General features: G+C 34.8%; 1 protein-coding gene across 6 annotated transcripts in view; it reads left to right on the top strand.

Annotated features, from left to right (window-relative positions):
• GALNT13 (polypeptide N-acetylgalactosaminyltransferase 13) overlaps window positions 1–21,771 on the top strand; it is a 529,379-nt gene that overhangs the window by 287,881 nt on the left and 219,727 nt on the right. For all 6 annotated transcript variants that reach the window (XM_036928301.2, XM_036928300.2, XM_036928303.2 and 3 more), the window contains 3 exons: window positions 16,951–17,117; window positions 17,735–17,942; window positions 20,709–20,879. In XM_036928301.2, the coding sequence (XP_036784196.1) occupies window positions 16,951–17,117; window positions 17,735–17,942; window positions 20,709–20,879 (546 nt within the window). The remainder of the gene's footprint in view (window positions 1–16,950; window positions 17,118–17,734; window positions 17,943–20,708; window positions 20,880–21,771) is intronic.

Genomic DNA, 21,771 nt, shown 5'->3' with positions numbered 1-21,771 from the left:
CGGTTTTTAGCAGAGCGGGTGGTTTGCTGAAACTTTTAATGCCGAAACCTTCAGTGTGTGGGCATCTAGGACCTCCAGGTGCTGATACAGGAGACAAGGTGTTCCTTCAGCAGGCAGCAAGCAAATTTCTTATAGAGGAGGAATGGGGAAACATCTCATATATATCAGACTCAACTTCCAGGACAGATCTATGTTTGTAGAGCTTGAAACTTGAACTAATTTGGGGTCTTTTTCATGAAAAACAATGAAAAATTTTGATTATAAAATTAGAGAGTGTGCGGACTGGGCTGTGCAGTGGTCCCTGATGCTTGCTCATTGGCGTTACGGGTTGTCTGCCTCTGTCTACTTCTTAAGTTCCAGAATCATGTTGAGTCGACAGTGTCCCCCATGAGTGGATGCTCCCGTATGTTGCAAGCATATCTTTTATCCATAAGCCATAAATGAAAAGTTTAAATGTACAGCTAAAAGGAAAACTTGAAGTAATTCGTAGAGATTACAAAGTAGAATAAGCAACTGAAAACAATTGTAAAAATCTTGAAGCTCAAAAGACTGAAGAAAAGTAGTTTTACTCAGTGATGACCAAGGGAAGGAGTCGCCCACTTTTCAGTACTTATGTTCTCTCAACAATTCTAAAATCATTTTATTCTAGTTACAAGCTCTTAAATTAGTTTCTTTTTTATTCATGTCTTTACTTCAAATCTTAAAAATACATATGCACATAGGCATACCTGTATATGTGCAAATATACGCGCACATGTATTTCCTATAGCCTGTGGTAGAAGTTCTTAAAAGGTTGATCTTCTACAAAATTCTACACTTGGGTTTCCTATTATGAATTCTACTATTATGGTATTAATGACATTAATAAAGCAAACTGTAACATCAGTAATCAAGAGTGAATCATCTGTATTACTGTGTTCAAAGCCAGTATCTATTGTAATTAGAATCCTTACAAGAATAATTCCTTGACTTAGTACTTCACTTAATTGAGCTGTTTTGTTTTACAGGTAGGTATTTCTTTTGCATGTTGGCTTGAGGTTGATTTTGTTCCCTAAAATAGGAATCCAAGGTGTACCGTTTGAGATCTGAAAGAGGAGTGACTTTAAGTGTTTAATAATGTGACAATCACAACTCCAGTAATTTCTCCCTGGGGAATGAAAGGCGAGGCTTCTAGTAACTGATTCAGTGATAACTGTCTTCCTGCAGCATGTAGGAAAAGGAACTAGATTTCAGACACTAACCCTACTTATTACTCTTGAAACCTTTCTAACAACATGGGAACTTTCTCTTTTAGAACACAAAGACTGACATTACAATGAAGTTTGTTCTTGTCCCAGCTAAAATCATCTCTTGTTTCTCTTATTATAGAAAGTCATTTGTTTTACTTTTTATTAGTGCCTGAAGAGGGGCACAAAGTGGCCTTTCCTCTTTCCCTAGAGGCCACACTACCGTAGTCCTCCAGGGCACTGAGTCATGCCAATGTTTCTCTATAATAGTTTGTTCTTCCATGTCTCAGTTCATGCTTTGTTTGCTATATTTTTTAAATGCTGCATGTGACTGCCTTTTCCTGGCATTTTAGAAACACCCACCATTTTTATCTTTTCTCTTAACCACTTATTCTCTACCTATTTTTATTCTATTCCTACCTGTTCCCTTTGTACAATTTACAGGCTGATTCCAGTCTCCCTAGAGAAGAGAGCATTGGACATTTTGTCAATCCTATGTGGGAAATCTTAACTAAATTAAATATTTAATCTACATGAAAATTAAATTCCTAAAAGAATGCTACAATAAATTATACAATGAAGCATATGTTATCAGTCAATGAGAAAGGCTTTCGAAATATTTCACTGTTTTTCCTCATCAGAGCTACATTGTGTCAGTGAAGAAATATACGTTAAATAGCCAACATCATGAAAGATAAAGAAGGTTTAATAACAAGGAAACCAAATAAGGATAGATTGGAAAATTTTTTTTAAATGTCATAAAGTATATTAATCCCTAAAATGGTTTTCGATAAAACACTGAAGGAACTTTGATCTAACCTATTCCTTTTGTTTTAATTGTTACTGTATGTTTCATAAGAAGTAAAATATGTGAATCATTTGTATTTTGTGGGGAAATTTCCCCCAGTAGCTCCTGGACACACTTGAGAGGCAAGGTCACTGTACAGCGAGTTCAAAGACCAGATGTAGATTCTGGTTGCATCACAGCCACCAGGTATTTGTGGGCTGTCAGGTATTTTTCTTTGTGGTGGAGTTTCCCCATCCATGGAATTAAAGGTATTAGATAGTCTGTAAGTCCCCTTACTTGTCTAGGAGTCTATGGATTCCATTACAAATATAATTTAAAGCAAGGGAACAGGAAATATACACTCACATGTAACTTTGCTCATGATAATAAGAAGCAGGGCTTTTTGAGGGTCTTGGTTACTTAGTATGTCACACATCTGGTATCGGTCATTTCTCCCTCCTATTTTGCCAGCATCCACCCCTCCTCCCTATGTCACAGTGCTGAGTGTCTCCATGGATATAATTCTGCAGAAAGAAATTGGGTTAACTGTCCCAGGAAGTAAATTTCAGTACAGGTATCAGGAGTCTAAACCATCTGGAAACTAGTGAAATAGGGGTTTCAATGAAGAAATCAAAGCTAAGTCTCCCCAGTGTGGTTATTCTCAGGAAGAGAAATTAGGGGAAAAAAGTTGATATGCCTACATTGTCTCTTCAAGCAGCAGTGGTTTAGCAAGTATGAGTGCATGGAGTAGGCTGGATTAGCCAGGTGTGTCATCGAAATGGGGGAGCTGTGGGTGCAAACAGGAGAGAGAGGCAAGCAGTCTTGTGTTTATTTTCTTTTAATTCCACATTATTCCAAGAGGATTTAAGGACAAAGCAAAAGAGCATATTGATTAAATAAATCATAGAGAAGACTAAATTAAGAGATTTTTCCAGGTCTAGTTCAGAGCTTACATGTAACAGAGAAAAGATGCTTTGTTTAAGTGTGTGCTTTCTATTTCTTAAATAAAAAATTTTAGGTCTTGGCTAATGTACTTGAAGATAATATCTTGAATTGCTTTAGCATATAAAACTATAAAATTATCTAGCTTTAGGTATTTAATAATGAAATTAAGTAAACATATACCATGTTTTAGACAACTCAATACAATAGACATCAGCAACAGGCAAAGGACACTGGACATATACCAAGTCTATTTGGCAGTAATTATATTCACTATTTCCCATCACTGTGTAATTGAAGATGAGTAGCTGGTATACTTTGCTATAATTCATTACTTCATCTTTAATAAATCATTTGAAAATCACCTTATTACAGGTAAAAGTATTTATCATCCAGGATTCTCATTCAACAGTAATGGCTGCTCTTAACTAACATTATATTGAAATTAAGAACAGATATATTTGACATTTCGATATTGCTTGCAGTCACTGAAGCATGGTATTTTATGTTACGTTTAGCAATAACAATTTAAGCTCAGGGCATTTATGAGGTGTTAATGATGGGAAGGGAGGAGTTGATATATGGAGACTGCTTTGATTTCAGTTATTCATTCCAATTCAGAAAATGCTCAGTAATAAGGTTCTTCAGATTTTTTTTTTAGATAAAAAGAGAAGTTTACACTGTTTCTTGATGGTGCATATGTAAAGAGAGCAACAGAGAGAATGAAATGCTTATACAATAGCACGTACCATAGGATAACATGGTACACTAATTATATGGTTAATAAAAAAAGCAAATAAGTGGTGGATTAGGGGGCAAAAATTGCTTGTGAAGAAATTTTCTGCAGTTACGATAATGTTTCATATCCTGATAGAAGTTTAGATTTTACAGGTGCATGCATCAAAGCTTAGGAAATGTACACTTAATATTTGTTAATTTCATCATATTTAAATGTTACATTAAAAGAAAAAAAACAGAGAAAACTGATTAAATATCAAAGTCTAGTTAATAAGGATGCTGCAAAATTTAAGAGGGAGTGTCTGATACTTTGACATGCATTAAAATAAGATGGTTGGAGGGCCTCCTGTGGGGAATAAACATGCCAGAATAACCAGAAAAGCAAAGAAAAAGAGCCCCAAGAAAGAACTAATTTCTTTACAAGACATAAAACATTTAATAAACTTTATGTTTATTAAAACATAAAGCTCTATAATTAAAACAGTTGTGATACTGGAACATGGATAAACAGAAGTGGAGTGAAATGGGAAGTATAGAGATAAATACAAAAATAAATAATGTTTAATATATGATAAAGGTGAACATCTGAAATCACTGCCCTAGTGCTAATAAGTGAGGATGGGACAATTGTTAAGTCCTTTGGAAAAAGATATAATTGAATCTGTATCTCATACCATACAAAAAATAGGCAATTTAAAATTTTTTAAAAAGCTGAATTTCTTCTATAACCTGGGTGTAGGGAAATGCTATTTGTAATTATTATCATATGCAAGAAAATATTTTACTACATTTGTATACACGTAAAATGTAAAACCTTTTATATGGCAAAATGTAAGGAGAATGAAAAAACAGATATCAAACTGATAGACAATGTTGACATATATCACAGAAAAAGGGCTAATATTGCTGTAAGTACAGATCCCTGGAAAATTGAGCACAAAACAAAATAAGCAAATAAAAAAAACCTTCCATTCAAAAATGGACAAAAAGCTAGAATATTCAAGCATGCACATACGCAGATATAAAGTTGACTTTTCAACATATTAAACATATTAAAAGATGTTTGGCTTCATTTCTAATTAGAAAGATGTAAGTTAAAACTACTTTATCTCTCCTCATCTATCAGACTGGTGAAAATTTAAGTTTTATAACACACGGTTTTTGCAAGTCTATGGGAAAACAAGACTGCCAAACACTGATGATAGGAAAACAGATGGTTACAACCTACACAGTATGTGATTCAGCAATATCTAATAAAATTGTGTATGTATTTACCTTTGAATCCACAATTCTGCTTCTAGAAATTTACCTTGAGACTTCATTTACAAATATATTTTAAAAAATGCATGCACAGTATATATTTTTTTCATTGATCATCAATGGATGCTATAACTAGTAAGTGAACATCTAATAAAAATAGAAAATATTGCAGGACTTTAAGTTACCTACTCATAAGGTACTTACTGAATGGGAAAAGTATTGTACATTGGAGAAACCTGGCAGATGCTGCCCTAGTTACATCATCAACATTAACATTAGTAATAGCACAATCAACATCATGTGCCTCCTGCTATGATCCACTAAGAATGATACAGCATCATTTCAGTTGTATTATTGCCAAAAAATCATTACCTAAATCTACTGAAGCAGAACCATTAGACAAACCTCCTAGCCCCCCAAATGATGCGCCTGTTATTGCCACTGGTAAAAATGGCTGTACTCGATGAGAAATAATATGGAGAGAAAAAAAAAATTCTAATTTAAAAGATACTTAAAATATTTGTGGACAAATATATAAGAAGAGAAATTTGTGTTGTATACAGTCTTTGAATTGATATTTAATGTAGCAGCAGTTAAATCTCTCAATTACTATTGGATATTTTCAGAATTTTAGTAGGTGATAAGACTTGGTTTCTATGACTTCATTTCTTCACTTCATACATGAGATTGTGATCTTAATTTTGTTCTCATTCATGGATTTAAGATATTTTTTTAAATATATATAACATATGGTATTTAAATTCTATGCCAGGAGAACAAAATGTAAGCTGTTCCCTGCAGTACTTCTTTGGTGTCAGAAATCCATGACATTCAGTTTCATATAGTATTTTTTAGTATAACTTACATGGATTTGTATATATATATTTATAGACACGTAGCGCTATACAGAAAGAAACAGATATATAGTGCTTTATAGTAAGTAAAACTGGAAATAAATGAGAGCATTGTCTGAGCCAAAGGAAAAATAATAAATTCTCACAAAACCCACATATTTTACTTACAGATAAACTCTCCATGTTGACTCTGTTCAAATACAGTGATCCTGCTTGACATTTTGTCCCCTGTTCATTCTTTCCACTGTTCTTAATCTAAAGACCCAACTGTGCCTCTGGAAACAGAACTAAGTGTCCAGTGTGCGCCCTGCAAGAAGACATCCAGCTGAAGGGTGAGTGGGTGGACTCCACTTATAATGCCGTGTACCCTGGTGAGGGGCTATGTCTCACTGGAAGAAACTGTGCCTTTTTCTGGGCAAAAAGGCCTAATTTACTTCTAAATCTTTGATGGTAGGCAACTACTGTCCAGAAGTGGCACATTTTTCTATTCACACAAGGATCAGTGCGCGCTGGTTGTGCCTGTGCTTCTAGTTCAACAAGCCCATTTTGCATCTTGCCTGATCCTGTGTATCTCTTTTGGTTATCACTTTGATCCTAAGATCTAGTTCCCATGTTGTACCCCGAACTGTGAATTGTTTCCTATACTTGCGTATCAATATCTTTGATCCAATGATAGCAGAACCCCAGTTTCTTCATGAGTGGAGTATTTTCTTTCTCTGATCTGCACTGTTCCAGCTCCGAATTCATCCCTGCATTTGGTCCCTGTTACCTGATACTAGGTCCCACAAATATTACCAATTTCTCTTTAAGCTTATCTTCATTTTGCTTGTTGCTAGGCACCTCATGGCGTGCTTTCATCCCTTGCCAGCACCAGGCTGTTCTTGACACAGACTTCTACTCTAAAGCATGATGCATCACAGTTCACTGTGGATATTGAGCTTTGCTTGACCAATTGAACTTTCTTTCATTATCTGTAACTCCAACTTCCTTGAAGAATTTATGGTTCATAACCAACATATTGTTTAGTGTGTGTGTGTGTGTGTGTGTGTGTGTGTGTGTGTGTGTGTATTCTCAAGTATTTGATGAATGAATAAATACTTTATATTCCAAGAGTTCTATAACTAGAGGGTCTCATTAGAAGAATATAGAAGAATACTAAGAGGAAAGAGATCCTTTTAGGAAAACATTCAGTTCTTTTCTTGTAAACAACAGCTACAGTGTGAAAGAGAATTTTCTGCACACTTCAGAACGATTGATTCTATTCTCTCAGTGTGGTAAATTACCTAACAACCTATTTATATGATAAAGACAGGGGAATTAATATGTAAAATATACTGGGAGTTTAAGAGAAGTGAATATCCCTGGGGAAATTCAGTTTTGTAGAGGAAATGTGACTCGAGTTCTACCTGGAACAATACGTGTGAGTTCTCCAGGAAGAAAGTATTCCAAATGCAAGGAATTCTAGAGATAAAGGCATAAGAGTTTCATTTCCTGAAGGAATGTTGAGATGTTCCTTAAGAGTTGCATGCCATAGTGAGGAGAGAGGCTGAACCAAGGCTGGAGGAGTCTTTAGGTTTTAGTTTTAGGCAATGAAGATCCACAAAAACCATCTGAATAAAGAGTGGATGGATCTGCATTTTGGTCTGCAATGAGGAGGATGTACTTTGGGGTGTATGAATGTTCCACAAGTGCACCACAGTGACTCCAAGCAATAGCTTAAAGGAGAGGTGTCTTGGAACAGGACACAGTAGCAGGGAAGAATTAGAAGCATACTAAAGGAGAAATCATCAGGATTTGGTGACGCATGATGTCAATATACCATCATAATGTCAACATCAAAGTTTCTGGCTCTGAACCTGGGTAGATGGTGGTTTCATTGTCTCAGAGAGGTGAAAACATGAGGCTCAGGGTAGTCATTTGACTTGGTTGAGGATATAAATGAGGGCAGAGGCTAAGCCTGGTTTAGATTCCAGGCCTATTGGTATAAAAATCAGTGTTATTTTTCACTAACAAATGTAAGAATTTAAACGTACGAATGGTGGTAGTGAGTAATTTTGTTGCAAAGTCACCTTAATTATAGTTATCACATTCAATGAACACATTTATTTTAGACAACTCATTGTTAAGTATTTTCAATAGCATGAAAGAGTTGTTTTCAGAGGTCACAGAAAGGGTATAGCCTTCCTAAATTCCTGCTCTGAAGCAACAAAGGCCACAGCACTTGCTTGAATGTTATTATTTTACTTTTAGCTGCAGAAGTGGGTTATAGTTCATGTCCAAAATTCAAGAGAGTTCTTCACAATAGAGAGATTATAAAACTTGCTTGTACAAGGCTATTTTTATGTCCCAAGGGAAAAAGATTGCTTATTAACTATTGACATCTTAGAAGTAACTCCAATGGGAGTACAATTGCCATTTATTTGGTAGAAATTAGATCTAATGTAAGTTTTATTTTTTAATGTAAACCAGACATCAACTGAGTGTTCCTAGTCTGTCAAAGTCAAGATGAGGTCAATTTAAACCACGAAAGAGTAATGTGTGGATATCTGAAGCCCTTTCCAAGATTTATCCAATTCCCTGGTGCACTTAACTACTTTGTGATTGCTTTGGGGACTGCTTTCTCTGGTCCTCGCAATGCAGTCCAGATACTAAATCTGGGTTCTTTCTCAAATTAGGGATGTTCTCCTGCAAGCCCTAATGCAGTGCATTTATGAGTAGGGTGCATTTATTGCACAATAGGAGGGAAGTTGAGATTGCATTACAGCTTTGTAATCAAATATGCACTTTAGACATAACTCATCTTTAAAATATCCTTTAGCTGACACTGAGGAAGAGCCACTAGCCCCCCGGGGACTCTCATTATATTATTTGTTCACCTCCCAACTCTAGCACCTTTTTATTCCTTTCTTTAGTCTTTCTTCCTCAAGCTCCCATCCTCTTGGAGCAAAGCAAAAGCTCCCCCATCTCCTTCAAAAGTCAATGAATTATTTTGTTTCCTGGTAATGAATACCCTTAGGCTTATGCTAACCTCCCCAAATGCCTTAGCTAAGAATCCTCCCTAACAGAGGCAGTATCTTCCCTAAGTGGGAAAGGACTTTACCCCAGTAGGAAAAACATAGAGTAGCAGTGTTTGAAGTCATATTTCCAGGGTTTGAAATCCAGCTCCATCACTTAGAAGCAAGTTGCAGTAATCTCCTCTCATCCACAGTTTTGCTTTACATGGTTTCAATGACATGTCAACCTCAGTCCAGAAGTGAATGTTCCGTCTTCTGAAGTATTGCCAGGCCTGTCCCAGTGCCTACATCATTCCCCTATTTCATCTCATCACGTAGGCATTTATCGTCTCACATCATCCCAAGAAGGAGGGTGAATACAGTATAAGATACTGGAGAGAGAGAGAGACCACATTCACATAACTTTATTATAGTATATAGTCATAACTCTTCTATTTAATAATTATTGTCAATCACTTACTGTGACTAATTTATAAATTAAATGTATCATAGGTATGTATGTATAGGAAATTAATAGAATATGTGGGGTTTGGAAATCTGCAATTTCAGGTGTCTACTGGGAGTCTTGGGACATGTTCCTCATAAGGGGGGACTACTATGCTCAACTGATCTGAACATTCTGTTCTTTATTTATCATTATCAAGTGTGAGTGATAGTCTAACTAGTTTGTAAGGAATATTATAAGGGTTATCAACTGCTGATTCCACAATAGGCCACCAGAATAAAAGAATAACTGCCACCTTGATGGACATTCCTGGGAGTCTTGGAAAGAGGAGGCCACAGTAGGTATTTACAGGGATTGGGGGTCTGGGATTAAGTGGTTTAAGACTGGTCTTTCAGTGAAGTAATCTTCTTGACATTGTTCAAGTATGTGACTGGTCAAATATTTAGGATCGCTAGACTTAATGAGGAGAGGGTCTGGAGGTCAACTGAAAAGCAAACAGTTTGTCTAGTTAAAATATATATTGTCTTGAGAAGAGAGTTGCACAACCTATTCTTGTTAGAATATTATTTGAACAATTTATTGTTGGAATCAATTTATTTTCTGCAAGTTTTTGAGGCACATATTGGAGCTATTTATGATTCCATAGTCTTGTCAGTTTTGATAGTTAATCTATGTTATTGTAGGAGGCATTGGTTGTCAGGGTCAAATGAGACAATCCATATAAAACCTATAGTGCAATATCTGCTACATAATTAAGAGTTCAAGAAATGTTTGTTGCTTTGTACTGGCTTTCCTACTATGATGTTTCTTAACTTAGGTTTTAACTGCTGGAGGAGATGGCCTAACCCTGGCTATGGAATGCAACATTTGACCACCAGACCAACCCACAGTGTGAAGCAAGTAGTGGGGGCAGTTCCAGCTTTGGCTGGTAGGAGGGAGTCACGGTGAGAGAGAGTTAGCTCATGGGTGTTCAAGAGCAGGCAAGAAGCAGAGCTCTTAGCAGGCAGGCAGAACATGACCCTATGAGTTCTTCCAGCAGACAATTGTAAGGAGAGGTTAAGGTAAGTAAGCAGGATGATTTAATAGCAGGCAGCCACAGCCAACCAGAGAAATTTCATATTGGGGCCATCACTGATTTAGAAGGGCTAAAAGGGAAAGAGGCAGGACCTTAATTCCACACTGGTACACTGGGCGAGCAAGCAGAGCAATTCTCAAGTCAGGATGATCTAGACACTAGATCTATTATTGAAACTGCACTGGGAGTAGGGAATAATGTGGAAGTTTGGCCACAGGAGCTAAGGATAAAAGACAATGTATTAGAACATGGCTGTGGTCTGTCAGCAGCAAGGCTGACCAAAGTAGTTATAGGGACCTTATCTATAATATTCTATACAGTACTTCATAATATAAAGATACTGTTGTTGTTATAAACCACATTTATGTAATTCCTTTATAATCCCATTTGTTTTTCTCAGAAGTCCTGCCATATAGACAGGGGGACAGTTTTATTCCAATTTAGGTAATAACAAAACCGAAATTTGGAGAATATACTCGCAGATCTTAAATGGCAGATGGAGAGGTAAACGAAGGTTTTCCAAACACAGAGCTTGCTCCAATATGTCCAAATAGGAACAATGTTGCTTATGTTTGAGGGGAATGTGTTATAACAGAATGACTTACAGAGCAGTTTTTTTACACTCTTTCCCTTTTTGTCTGTCCCTCACTCACTTGTTTGCTCTGGCTGTAGAAACTTCAAAAAACCAACTGAAGACATGAAAAAATGCAGAAAAATTGGTATTTATATACCTGTAGCTATGATTATAATGATGCAGAGCTATGACTGGGAAGTTGATCTCATATTTCATGCAATATCAGCCTGCCTGACTGTGAAGTTTTCATGCATCAGCCCTTCATTAGATACATCTTGTGACAGAGAGAATGCTAGTTCTGGAGGGAAAGAGATAAATAAGATCAACCTTCCTTCATTTTGAGAATCGCTTAGTCTGTTGGATTAGATAGATTTATTGTGAAAGAATATAATAAGTAAAAAGATTAAAGCACATATGAGGTACAAAGCTGAGGAAGAATGGTCTCTTCTGGGATTAGGGAAGAGGGCAGAGAAAGACATTCCCTGGCTCCCTATGCCTGTTTCCTCCAGCATGGCACCTCCTACTCAAGGTCCGTATGGCGTATTTCAATCATAAGCTAACAAGCAAGCTTAGAAATGCATCTTGCCTTATAGCCGTCCCACTCCACCCATCCAAATATTTAAGAAGAGAACAGAAGGAACAAAGAGTAGATCTGACTGCAAATAAGCCAAGAATGAGTACAGGGTCTACCTGAAATTTAAAATAAAGGTATTTGGGGGCAGATGAATAAAAAAATCTCATGAAAAAAATTTTTTGAATTAGCCAAGTAATTACAGCTTCCAGGAACTTAGCTTTGGAAGGCTTAACACAATGTAAATAAAAACCAGCATATAGAAACCCAAGTGCTTCATTTTACTTGAGCCCCCAAGCTGTTCAGTTATTATGAAAGAACCACTTTCCTACTGCCCACGTTTCCTTTGCATGGTTGTATTGGAAAACGATGAGCTTTCTCTCTGTGAGTATGAATGTTAATGATTGGGAAACATAAACCACGCGTAATTCTTGCAAGGTTAAATGCAATTCCCATACCTCTTAAAAATAAGAAATATATAGAGGACTCATATTGTAAGTCTTTATTTTTAATTACTGTTATTAATCTTCTTTGACTGAGGTAGTAAAAGGTAACCACTGACTCTCTGAGCAGCGTTTCAACAAGTCACGCGGACTACAATGTTGACAGCCTGTGTAGTCCTAAATGGATTTTTGTGTAACTAAACCACTGTGTAATTATGGATCCTTTGTGATTTTACGTTCTCATCTGATAGTAAATTTTTCTCTCTTTGATGTGGTATGTTGTGTTCAGTAGCTTAGCTGAAAACATCAATAAGGTTCTGAAAAGGATAAAATCAAATTGTTACAGGCTATGTTCCCATAATGTGTGCATAGCCAGGGGGAAAGATGATAAATAGATACACTAACTCACTGAATCTCTATGTTCCAGACACTGAAAATACAATTCTATCCCCATATTCTCTCCAAAGGAGAGCAGCTGGATTTATTTCTCATATATTTCAAAAGCTGTCATGCAGAAGCCTAGACCAACATTAGTTTACATCCAGATGACAGAAGAGATTGTAAAAAAAAAATGAAGACTTTCTGACTCCAGTGCTTATGGTTATTACAGGAAATTTACCTTAATTTCATCTGATAAGAACACTAAAAGAGATATTAACCTTATGCATCTTATTTAAAGTTGTTGATGTAAACAAGAAAATATATATTTTTTAAAAGTTGTGTTTCTCTTAAATATCCTTATGTAACAGTTCACACCCTTTGGCTGCACATTCAAATCCCCAGGGGAGAATAAAAACATTTACTTTCAAAGTTATTTACATATAGATTATGCTCCCAACTTTTGCCAGTCCCATTTAGATGTTTACATAAAGGAAAAACAATATGTATACCAACTATGCTCATAAGTCAGATTGCTAAGAGTATTTAGTCTATACGTACATGATTTCAATGAAAGCTAACTTTCCATGCTTACTTGCAGTGAAATGATCATAGGGAAATGACTATTTCTCTATTTAATTTAGAGGTACATATTTGAGTGTAATATTAAGGTATATTCTTAAATAATTGAAATGTTTTTTTCTAAATTTTCAGACACCAAAAATATCATTTAGAACATGTGATACAGTGTATGGTATGGGACAGAAATCCTTACTGTTACTAATATTACTAAATAATTAATCATATTATATTTTTAGTTACTACTTTATTATGCAGAGCATGAAATAGCTCTGTGATTTTGAGACTTGTGTTCTGTGAAATGAAGATCTGAATCAGTCAACTTTAAAATTCCTTTCCAATTCCATCATTTGGAGATTCTGAGCTTTACTCTGCAGTGTAGGCCAAACAATGTCTACCACACAATCTTATTTTACAAAAGATATAAAAGCTAAGGTGGATAGTAGTGAAATTATTCTTGTAATATTACAAAGAAGTTTGCCATGTGTCAGGTCAGGGAGAAGAGATTATTAATGAAGCCCAACCTATTTCAGTACGTATCCCATCTCAGTCTTCATATAGGTTTATTAAAAAAAAAAAAATTTAATAGTCTACAATTTAAAAACATGTTTTAATATTTTGTAATCACCATGATTATAATTAAATGACAGAAATATCTGAATGTTGATAGGGATAAGGACCATCTGCATTACTTAATTAAAAAGCAGTGTATTAGAAACTCTTCCAGCTTAGATACTAAAGGCATTTTAAAAACAAACCTAAACAACACTGTAAGAACTTTTTCTTAGTTAAATTAAAAATTTATTGTATTCACCCTTTTTAAGATGTACATTTTTATATTTTATGTGTCTGAAATCAGAATGAGTTTTCAAGGATTGGTTACAATCACTGTCTACCAGCCGGCAGTTGTTCGGTCAGCAATATTTCTTAAGCTGCATAAATGTGGTCACGGCTGCTCTATAGTCATGTTCAACTAAGTTATATGTCTTGCTTATGCTGCAGGTGGAGAGTTTAATTGTCATTCAACCTTCTTCAGAAGATTGTAGTATGGTTCATTATTGAAACAACAAAAAAAAATACTGCCTGAAAAGGAAGGCTAGGAAACAAGGGCAAGAATCAAACTTCATATGATGAAGCAAATATTTATTATGAGGGCAATGCCTACAATTCTACATTTTCTTGTTAATCAACAGCTGACTGATTTATATAGTTTTGCTTCTTACCATGTCAAGGCAGGAACCCCAGCGTCAGCATCCCCAGGGGTCTCACTGGAAATACAGAACCTCCCAGATTTTCTGAATCAGAATCTGCATTTAATTAAGATCCCTGCATAATTCCTTTGCACTTTAAAGTTTGAAAATCACAACTTTACAGCTCCACGGAAGATACCCACAAGATGATGAAGCTTTTGTATATTTTGTTACTGAGGTATGTGTTAAATGTAATTCTCCCGTGTATTAATCAGTACAACCCAATGCTGGAAAAAGCTCTTTAGAAAAGAAGAAAGGAGCTTCAAAGCAACAAGAAAGTAGTGTGACTGATGATAGTGATAAAAATCTATGTCCAAATAAGTTTAAAAGCTTTGCCTATAAGCTCTATTAGGTATAAGTAGATTCAAGTGATAAGAAAGTATTATGCTACAGTTTATTTTGCAAAACAATTTTTTTTATCCTTCTTGATGGCTCATAAAATCATGGTGTATCTTGCTATAGGTGAAACAACAGATGTGATGAAACATAGGCAATACCAGTTCGGTGTATCACAAACCCATTATAAACCATTGAAAATAATAACATTTTCATACATATCTATGCCCTTGAGATAACTGGATAAACTGGCATAGATAGCTATTAATCTGTATAGCTTAAGAATCATCCTGTAAATTTTTTATTATATAACATTTTCAATGCATAGGAAGAAGAGGAAGAATTAATAAAGTATTGTCCATATTTTATTTTTATGCAACATAAATAATGACATAGTGGAAATTTTCTGAGTAAACATTAATAACTGCATTAAAAATAGATGTTTGTAACTTTAGTTAGATCGTTGTAACTTTGTCACATATAATGAACATAAAATTAACACTGTGAGTGGATATTTTTAACCATGAAAATTAAGCATGATAGAAAGATTTTAAGAAGCTGGATCTCAATATCTGCTCTTAGTTCGATATTTTAAATGATTCATCTAAATAGCTTATCCATTTCTTCCTTATTGACATTTAGCATAACATATAAAAAAATGTAACTTTAAAGAAATCACTTTTGTTCCAAATGATACTGAGTTGCTTTAATAGACTGTTAACCTTGGATTAAACCATTAGTTTTTGACTGCTTTCAGCCTTTTTTTCCAGCTTTACTTCTTTATTGGTAATTAGATTTACCATACTTTTTGCTCAACATGTTGTTTTGATGAAGCAGAAGCCTGGAGGTTTGAGGAGAATCATGGAAGAACTTTTCTTACTTACCAACAGGGCTCTCTAAGTTCATTTAGTGGTGAGATACCAGGAGGTACAAGTTAAACAGTGAAGAGACATTTAGAACCCATTTGAAGGTTGCCATCAGCATGGGGAGAGATAATTATGAATCAAACTACTTTTTCCTTCTACATTTTGATTTTCTCACATACACAGTAATACATACAGTGTGGATGCTGAATGAATGTTTTTCAAACAAATATATGTTGAAAAAATGTTAGAAGTCAGGTATGTACATTCTTACCTGGCTGTTTTGCAGAACCTCACTGAGATGATATTTTTGACTATTTTAAAAGATGATTAAAATCTCAGTATGCACACAATCAGTATGTTTTATATACCTTTACCTTCCACATTTGATTCAATGTTTTTTCATTCACTTGTGAAGGAGATTAATTTTAAGGACACTTACCTTATATCATGTTTTAGGGCATTCATGAGTGGCAAGAGGTAATCTGGTTCATTTTCTTTTATGGAATGATTTAATTCTTTAGCTCTTCAGTGTACTTTTCATGAAAAAATAACCTAAGGTCAATAAACTTATATTCCTGCTCTGGACACTCAGTGACTTTTTTCTTTTAATATTCAATAATCTCAATGATTTAAAATCACATGACAAATGTCTGAATGTTGACAAGTTGACAGGTGTGAAGACTATTTGCAGTGTAAACTTGAGATGACCACCTAGAGCACTATGCTCATTGTTTACTCAAATGTACATTTTTAGATTACTTGCAAAGTGAAATCTGAGTTTCATGGGACTTATAAGCAAAATTCAGTGTTTCTCAAAACTTCAAGATCTAATAGCGATGGTAATTATAGTGTAGCCCCTTACTAATCAGTGTTCCTTGGTGACCAGCAACATTTTAATTACCTGGAAGCTTTTTAAAAAAGGCAGAATCTCAAGTTGCATCACTTACTGAATCTGAATCTGCATTTTAACACATTCCTAAGTGATTCCTATACACATTAAAGTGTGAGAAGTTCTGGGAGCCTATTCCCTTTCCCTATATCCAATTTTGACTGATAGTATTATTTGAGAATCTGCAAGTGCATCATGGCCCTGAAACCCTTCAAAATAGACATGGTCTACGGCATTCTCAAATAGAATGGAAGGCATATATGATTACATTTTAGAAAAGAAAAATGATCTAATTTTACATGATTCAAAATCCTCTGAACATATATCCTTTTATGTTCTTAGGTTTTATGAGTAGTACAATCATTCTTTTCTCTAAACAAAAAATAAAATTATAATCATCAAATGAATTCATCTATCTCTGTTGTACCTGGTTCTATTGATAGTTGCAGAATGTTATTTCAGCTTTCTTAGTACTGTGGAAATCATGCTGCTTTGTTCCCTACAGGAGTTAAAATATTAGTAATTATGCATATTTAATTTTCAAAATGCCAAGTGATTACTTACAGCATTTATAAAAAGGAAAATGATTTTAGATAATCACAAAACATTTCCTTAGTAAAGGGCTTTCAAGTCTAAAGTCATGTTATTATGGATATTTTTTATTACAATGATCAGAATGAAAAATGAATTTATCAACATGTCCCTCTTCTTCCTCTTTACTAGATGCAAGACAAAGGTCTACCCCGATGAACTTCCAAACACAAGTGTAGTCATTGTGTTTCATAATGAAGCTTGGAGCACTCTCCTTAGAACTGTTTACAGTGTTATAAATCGTTCCCCACGCTCTCTGCTCTCTGAGGTCATCTTGGTAGATGATGCCAGTGAAAGAGGTATAAATGTTTTCCTTGTATTCTTTTTTTTAATTAGAAAACTTTGTTATAGTCAAAAGATGGCCGGACGATGGTCTGTGTTTTCCTTATACTAATCCTGCAATACCTATCAAATTTTCATCAATATACCAAGTCAGTGCCAACTCCAGGAACAAGTAACTAATACTTTGTTTTTCTCATGATTCCATTTAATCCTTATTACCTAAGAAACCAGCTAAAATGATCTTCAAAAGTATTTCTTTTTTTCTAGCTCAGTTGATTGTATGATTTATAGGACTTGGTGGATATTCTTTTCTTTTTTTTCTTTTAGGTACAGGTAAAATCAAAGTAACTTACAATTAAGGAGCTTACATTTGGCACTGTTGGCCCAGTTTCTAAATTAGTTCGGTATATTAACTTCCTATTATATCCTTACCCTTGTCAGCCAAGTGACAGGGTTTTAATGAACTGTACATTAACTGACTGATGAAATGTCTGTATCTGTATTTCATCTATTCAAAAAGAGTTGATGGGAGTTGGCCACCATTTCTGTGTGTTGAATTTCTATATGGGCAGTAGTATCTCTACTGTGGCTTATGACAGCTCAAAACTTTCTCAGTTCTCATTGCACATTACAGATTTTCTCAAGTTGACATTAGAGAATTACGTGCAAAATTTAGAAGTGCCGGTAAAAATCATTAGAATGGAAGAGCGCTCTGGGTTAATACGCGCCCGCCTTCGAGGAGCAGCTGCTTCAAAAGGGCAGGTCATAACATTTCTTGACGCACACTGTGAATGCACATTAGGATGGCTGGAGCCCTTGTTGGCAAGAATAAAGGAAGACAGGTAAGAAGGCTTGTGTTCTGTCTGCCTGGGCTACGACTGAACCCGTTAGGACATTTCCAGCTGTTCATCAAAAATTCTCTTCCAACTTGCTATTTCCAGAAAGTTGATTTCCCAGCTTTAAAAAGAAAGCAGTAATCCCCTTCCCTTACTTAATAAAGACCTTGGCTTATTCATGCTGAACATGAATATTTGATGAAGAAATAGTCAAACAGTGCAAATGTGTTGAATATTCATTTTGTAGATGAAGGAAATCAGCAATGTGAAATAGTTGCATATTTTATAAAATACATTTTCAGAGTACCTTATGGTGTCTTCACAACCACCCTGTGACACAGGTCATGTAGATGTTGTCTGTACATAATAATAGGAAGGAACAAAGAAGCAAAGTACGTCACCCAGTTACAGGAAGTGATAGAAACAACAATTTAGTTCTTCTCATTCCCAGACCAGTTTTCTCTCTACTAGGGCACTGCCTTTATTCAAAGTTTAGTTCAAAACAATCTTGAGGATCTTAACCACAAACACACATACTAAGTGAAATGAAAAAATCATGATTAAAAAAGAAAAAAAGCATGTTGATAAGAACAAGTTAATTTAAATAATATTGTCACTTTGTACATACAGATTATGTAATATGAAAAATTGAATAATACTTTGTAGAAACTAGGAACCTTTGTAGATACCTGCAATTCTTTCTGATGATAAAGATATGAAGTACAAGCTTTTTTTGCAGATATTCATAAATATCAGTGATAAGTGGGTATAACTCCTAAGCACCTAATGAAGATGACTCTTTTAATGCTGTCTGATAAAAAAAACAAAGCATTGCATAACACCTTGTTTGCATGATCATTTTTCCTACAGTAGAAAGGTCTTTTTAGACTTGACATTTTAACTTAGTATCTAAAACAGGGGCTGCTTTTTAGTATGAGCTAGGCCAGCTACATCATGTAAATGGTAGGACTTGGTACTTTCAGAAGATGGATGGAAGTTGTCAGTAAAATGAACCGTAGCCCCTGAAGAACGCAGTGGGAACCTTTTACCCACTGAACCTATTAGCCATGTATACATGGGAATAACATTTTTCCAGTCTGTGGGTTGTACAGCAGGCCTAGGATGTACATTAATTTACTGATGAAATGTCTGTATCTGTATTTCATCTATTCAAAAAGAGTTGATGGGAGTTGGCCACCATTTCTGTGTGTTGAATTTCTATGTGGACAGTAGTATCTCTACTATGTCATCCTCTGTCTAGGATGGTAAGACTGGCAAAGCAAAATGAACTTAGAACATCTCAAATGTATTTCCTGACAACTTTTCACACATTACGCTGCTTTCTTAAACATGTATTTCATATTCAACTTAGTTTTTAATATAATGTTTCAGTGTGGTTGTATAGAAATCATGTATTTTTTAATCTAAAAACATATTTAGATTGTAGTTGCTTATAGTGAACTCTAATGTCTTGTACTGCTTGTAAGTTGTAAAGTTGCATCACTAGGTAATTAAGTCCTGTTCAGGGTTATTAGATCTAATTTTATCTCCCTACAAATTAAATCATTAAATTTAATGAAGAAAGAGAGAAAGATAATGATTTTGTAGGGACCAAAGATACAAAGAAGCTTTTTTTCAAGGCTAGATGCATCCTATTGATTTCAAAGAACTCTAGGTTTTGGCCAGTTGTGTGGAAGATAAGATCCAGTTGAAAATTAGCACTGGTGACACTGGTGTTACAAAACCAGAATAAATAATGGACAACATTTCTTTGCTTTACACATCTGTGGGCTATTCAAAACTATATTTGTGTATTACCTTCTGCCACATATGAAAAACAAGCTTTGCTCTTTGGAATTAGCTACAACCAATACAAACTTGGGTGGTCTCAAACATTTACTGGGGAGATGACAGAAGGTTGATCCCATAATAAAATACATCATCTGGGAGTAGGCAGAGACTGGAGACATGGATTAAAAGAGTACCTATTGATCTCCCATGGATTAAAAGAGTACCTAAGAAACCTCTATCAAGAACATCAAATCTCCTGGCACTTTCTTTCACTTTAGGGAAAAAAATGTGTCATGGGGTAAAATACTAGAAACCAAAGTGACGTGAAGTGACATATGTTTCCCTATCGTAAACTATGTGGATTGTCACTGTCAATTCTTAAGTGTAGGACAGTTCACCCGAAAATTGTCATGACCCTAATATCTTTCAGAGGACACATTTAATTACACTGATGATCATGATTTTTTTGTGTGTGTGTGTTTTTTGTTTATGTTTCCTAGTAAGTATTTACTCCATGAAGATTTTCTCAAAACTGTTTCTTTAGGCTATCCCCTTTGAGATTCAAACAACCAGATCTAATTTACCATCATCCATTTTCCACCCTATGCATGCTACTGCTTTTCTGTGGCTATAGCTAAAATGATGTTTAATCTGAAAGCAGCTCTACAAATCGTGCTGGTGGGAGAGGTTTTATGAAAAATAGAACATGTTTATCTTGTTGAGTTAGTACTTAGAATGCTTTTGGAAATCAACTTAAAGATCAATTAGTTTATTTGATTAGATTATACATGATAGACTAAAGTGGACTCTAGGGACGATGTAGTAAAAGGAAATAATTCTATGGAGAAAAAGGATAAAATAAAAGAAGACATATTAAAGTCACAAAATAATTGAATTTCAATGTATCAGCTGCATGAGTTTGAAGCTAATGTGATGTTTAAATTATTATTTACATGTAAACTGGTTTCAATTTTTCTGCAGTAAAACAGTCGTGTGCCCCATCATTGATGTGATTAGTGATGATACCTTTGAATATATGGCTGGGTCAGACATGACTTATGGGGGTTTTAATTGGAAACTGAATTTTCGTTGGTATCCTGTTCCCCAAAGAGAAATGGATAGAAGGAAAGGAGACAGAACGTTACCTGTCAGGTATGTGAATCATATCTTCCAAAGGATAGCATGTGTATTCCTACAATAATTAAGGAGTAGTATAAATTGGTATCCTCAAATTTAAGTCTTTTAAAGTCATATATTTTTTATTCATATACACAAATGCATTATCATCTGTTAGATGATCATCTAAGGATAAATGGCAATAGTAAATCTAGTTTGTTAGCACAGACAAATTCAGGTGTTGGCAGAATTTTGAAACTTTGTGTATTCTTATATTCAAAATATGCTTATTGTGAATTTTCTATGTGATAGATATATGCTCGCCTTGACACTTAAGGTAGATGTATATCTTACCTAAATGTGTATGCTATATTAGAGGTATTCCCAAAATTGAAATAACCAAAAAGGTTTTGTTAAATATTCTAAAAGAACTAGCTTCTTTATATATACCAAAAAGAACTATCTTCCTTCTAATTGTATTAGAATACAATTCTTTCTTTTGAATTGATCCAATCCATTTGGAAAAGATCCAATCCATTTGGAAAAGTTTCACACATTAACAATTATGAGGATTGTTTCTTATTTAAAATAGCTACGTAATTTGAAATGTTTTTTTATATATGTGCTTGCCTTTATAAAATAAGAGACATCATATGCATCATTAGTCATCTAGATTAGCATTACCCAATTATTTAACATAGATTTATCACCTTCTTATTTTAACATATTGTTATCTATCTCTTACCTGCAACCCAAAAGTGATTTCCCGAACAATTCTTTTGAGAAGGAGCTTACTGTTTTAGTTCCTTAGAGAGGAATTTGGCAAATTATCATTTAGTTGTAACAGCAGAGAAATATGCTAACGTTCTAAAACAACATGTATAACCTATTACCTAAACCTGGGTGTCTCCTGGTTTACTGAGGGAAT

This window comes from Manis pentadactyla, chromosome 8 (assembly GCF_030020395.1).
Source record: "Manis pentadactyla isolate mManPen7 chromosome 8, mManPen7.hap1, whole genome shotgun sequence".
Taxonomy (NCBI): Eukaryota; Metazoa; Chordata; class Mammalia; order Pholidota; family Manidae; genus Manis; species Manis pentadactyla.
This window is presented reverse-complemented; position numbering and strand designations above follow the sequence as displayed.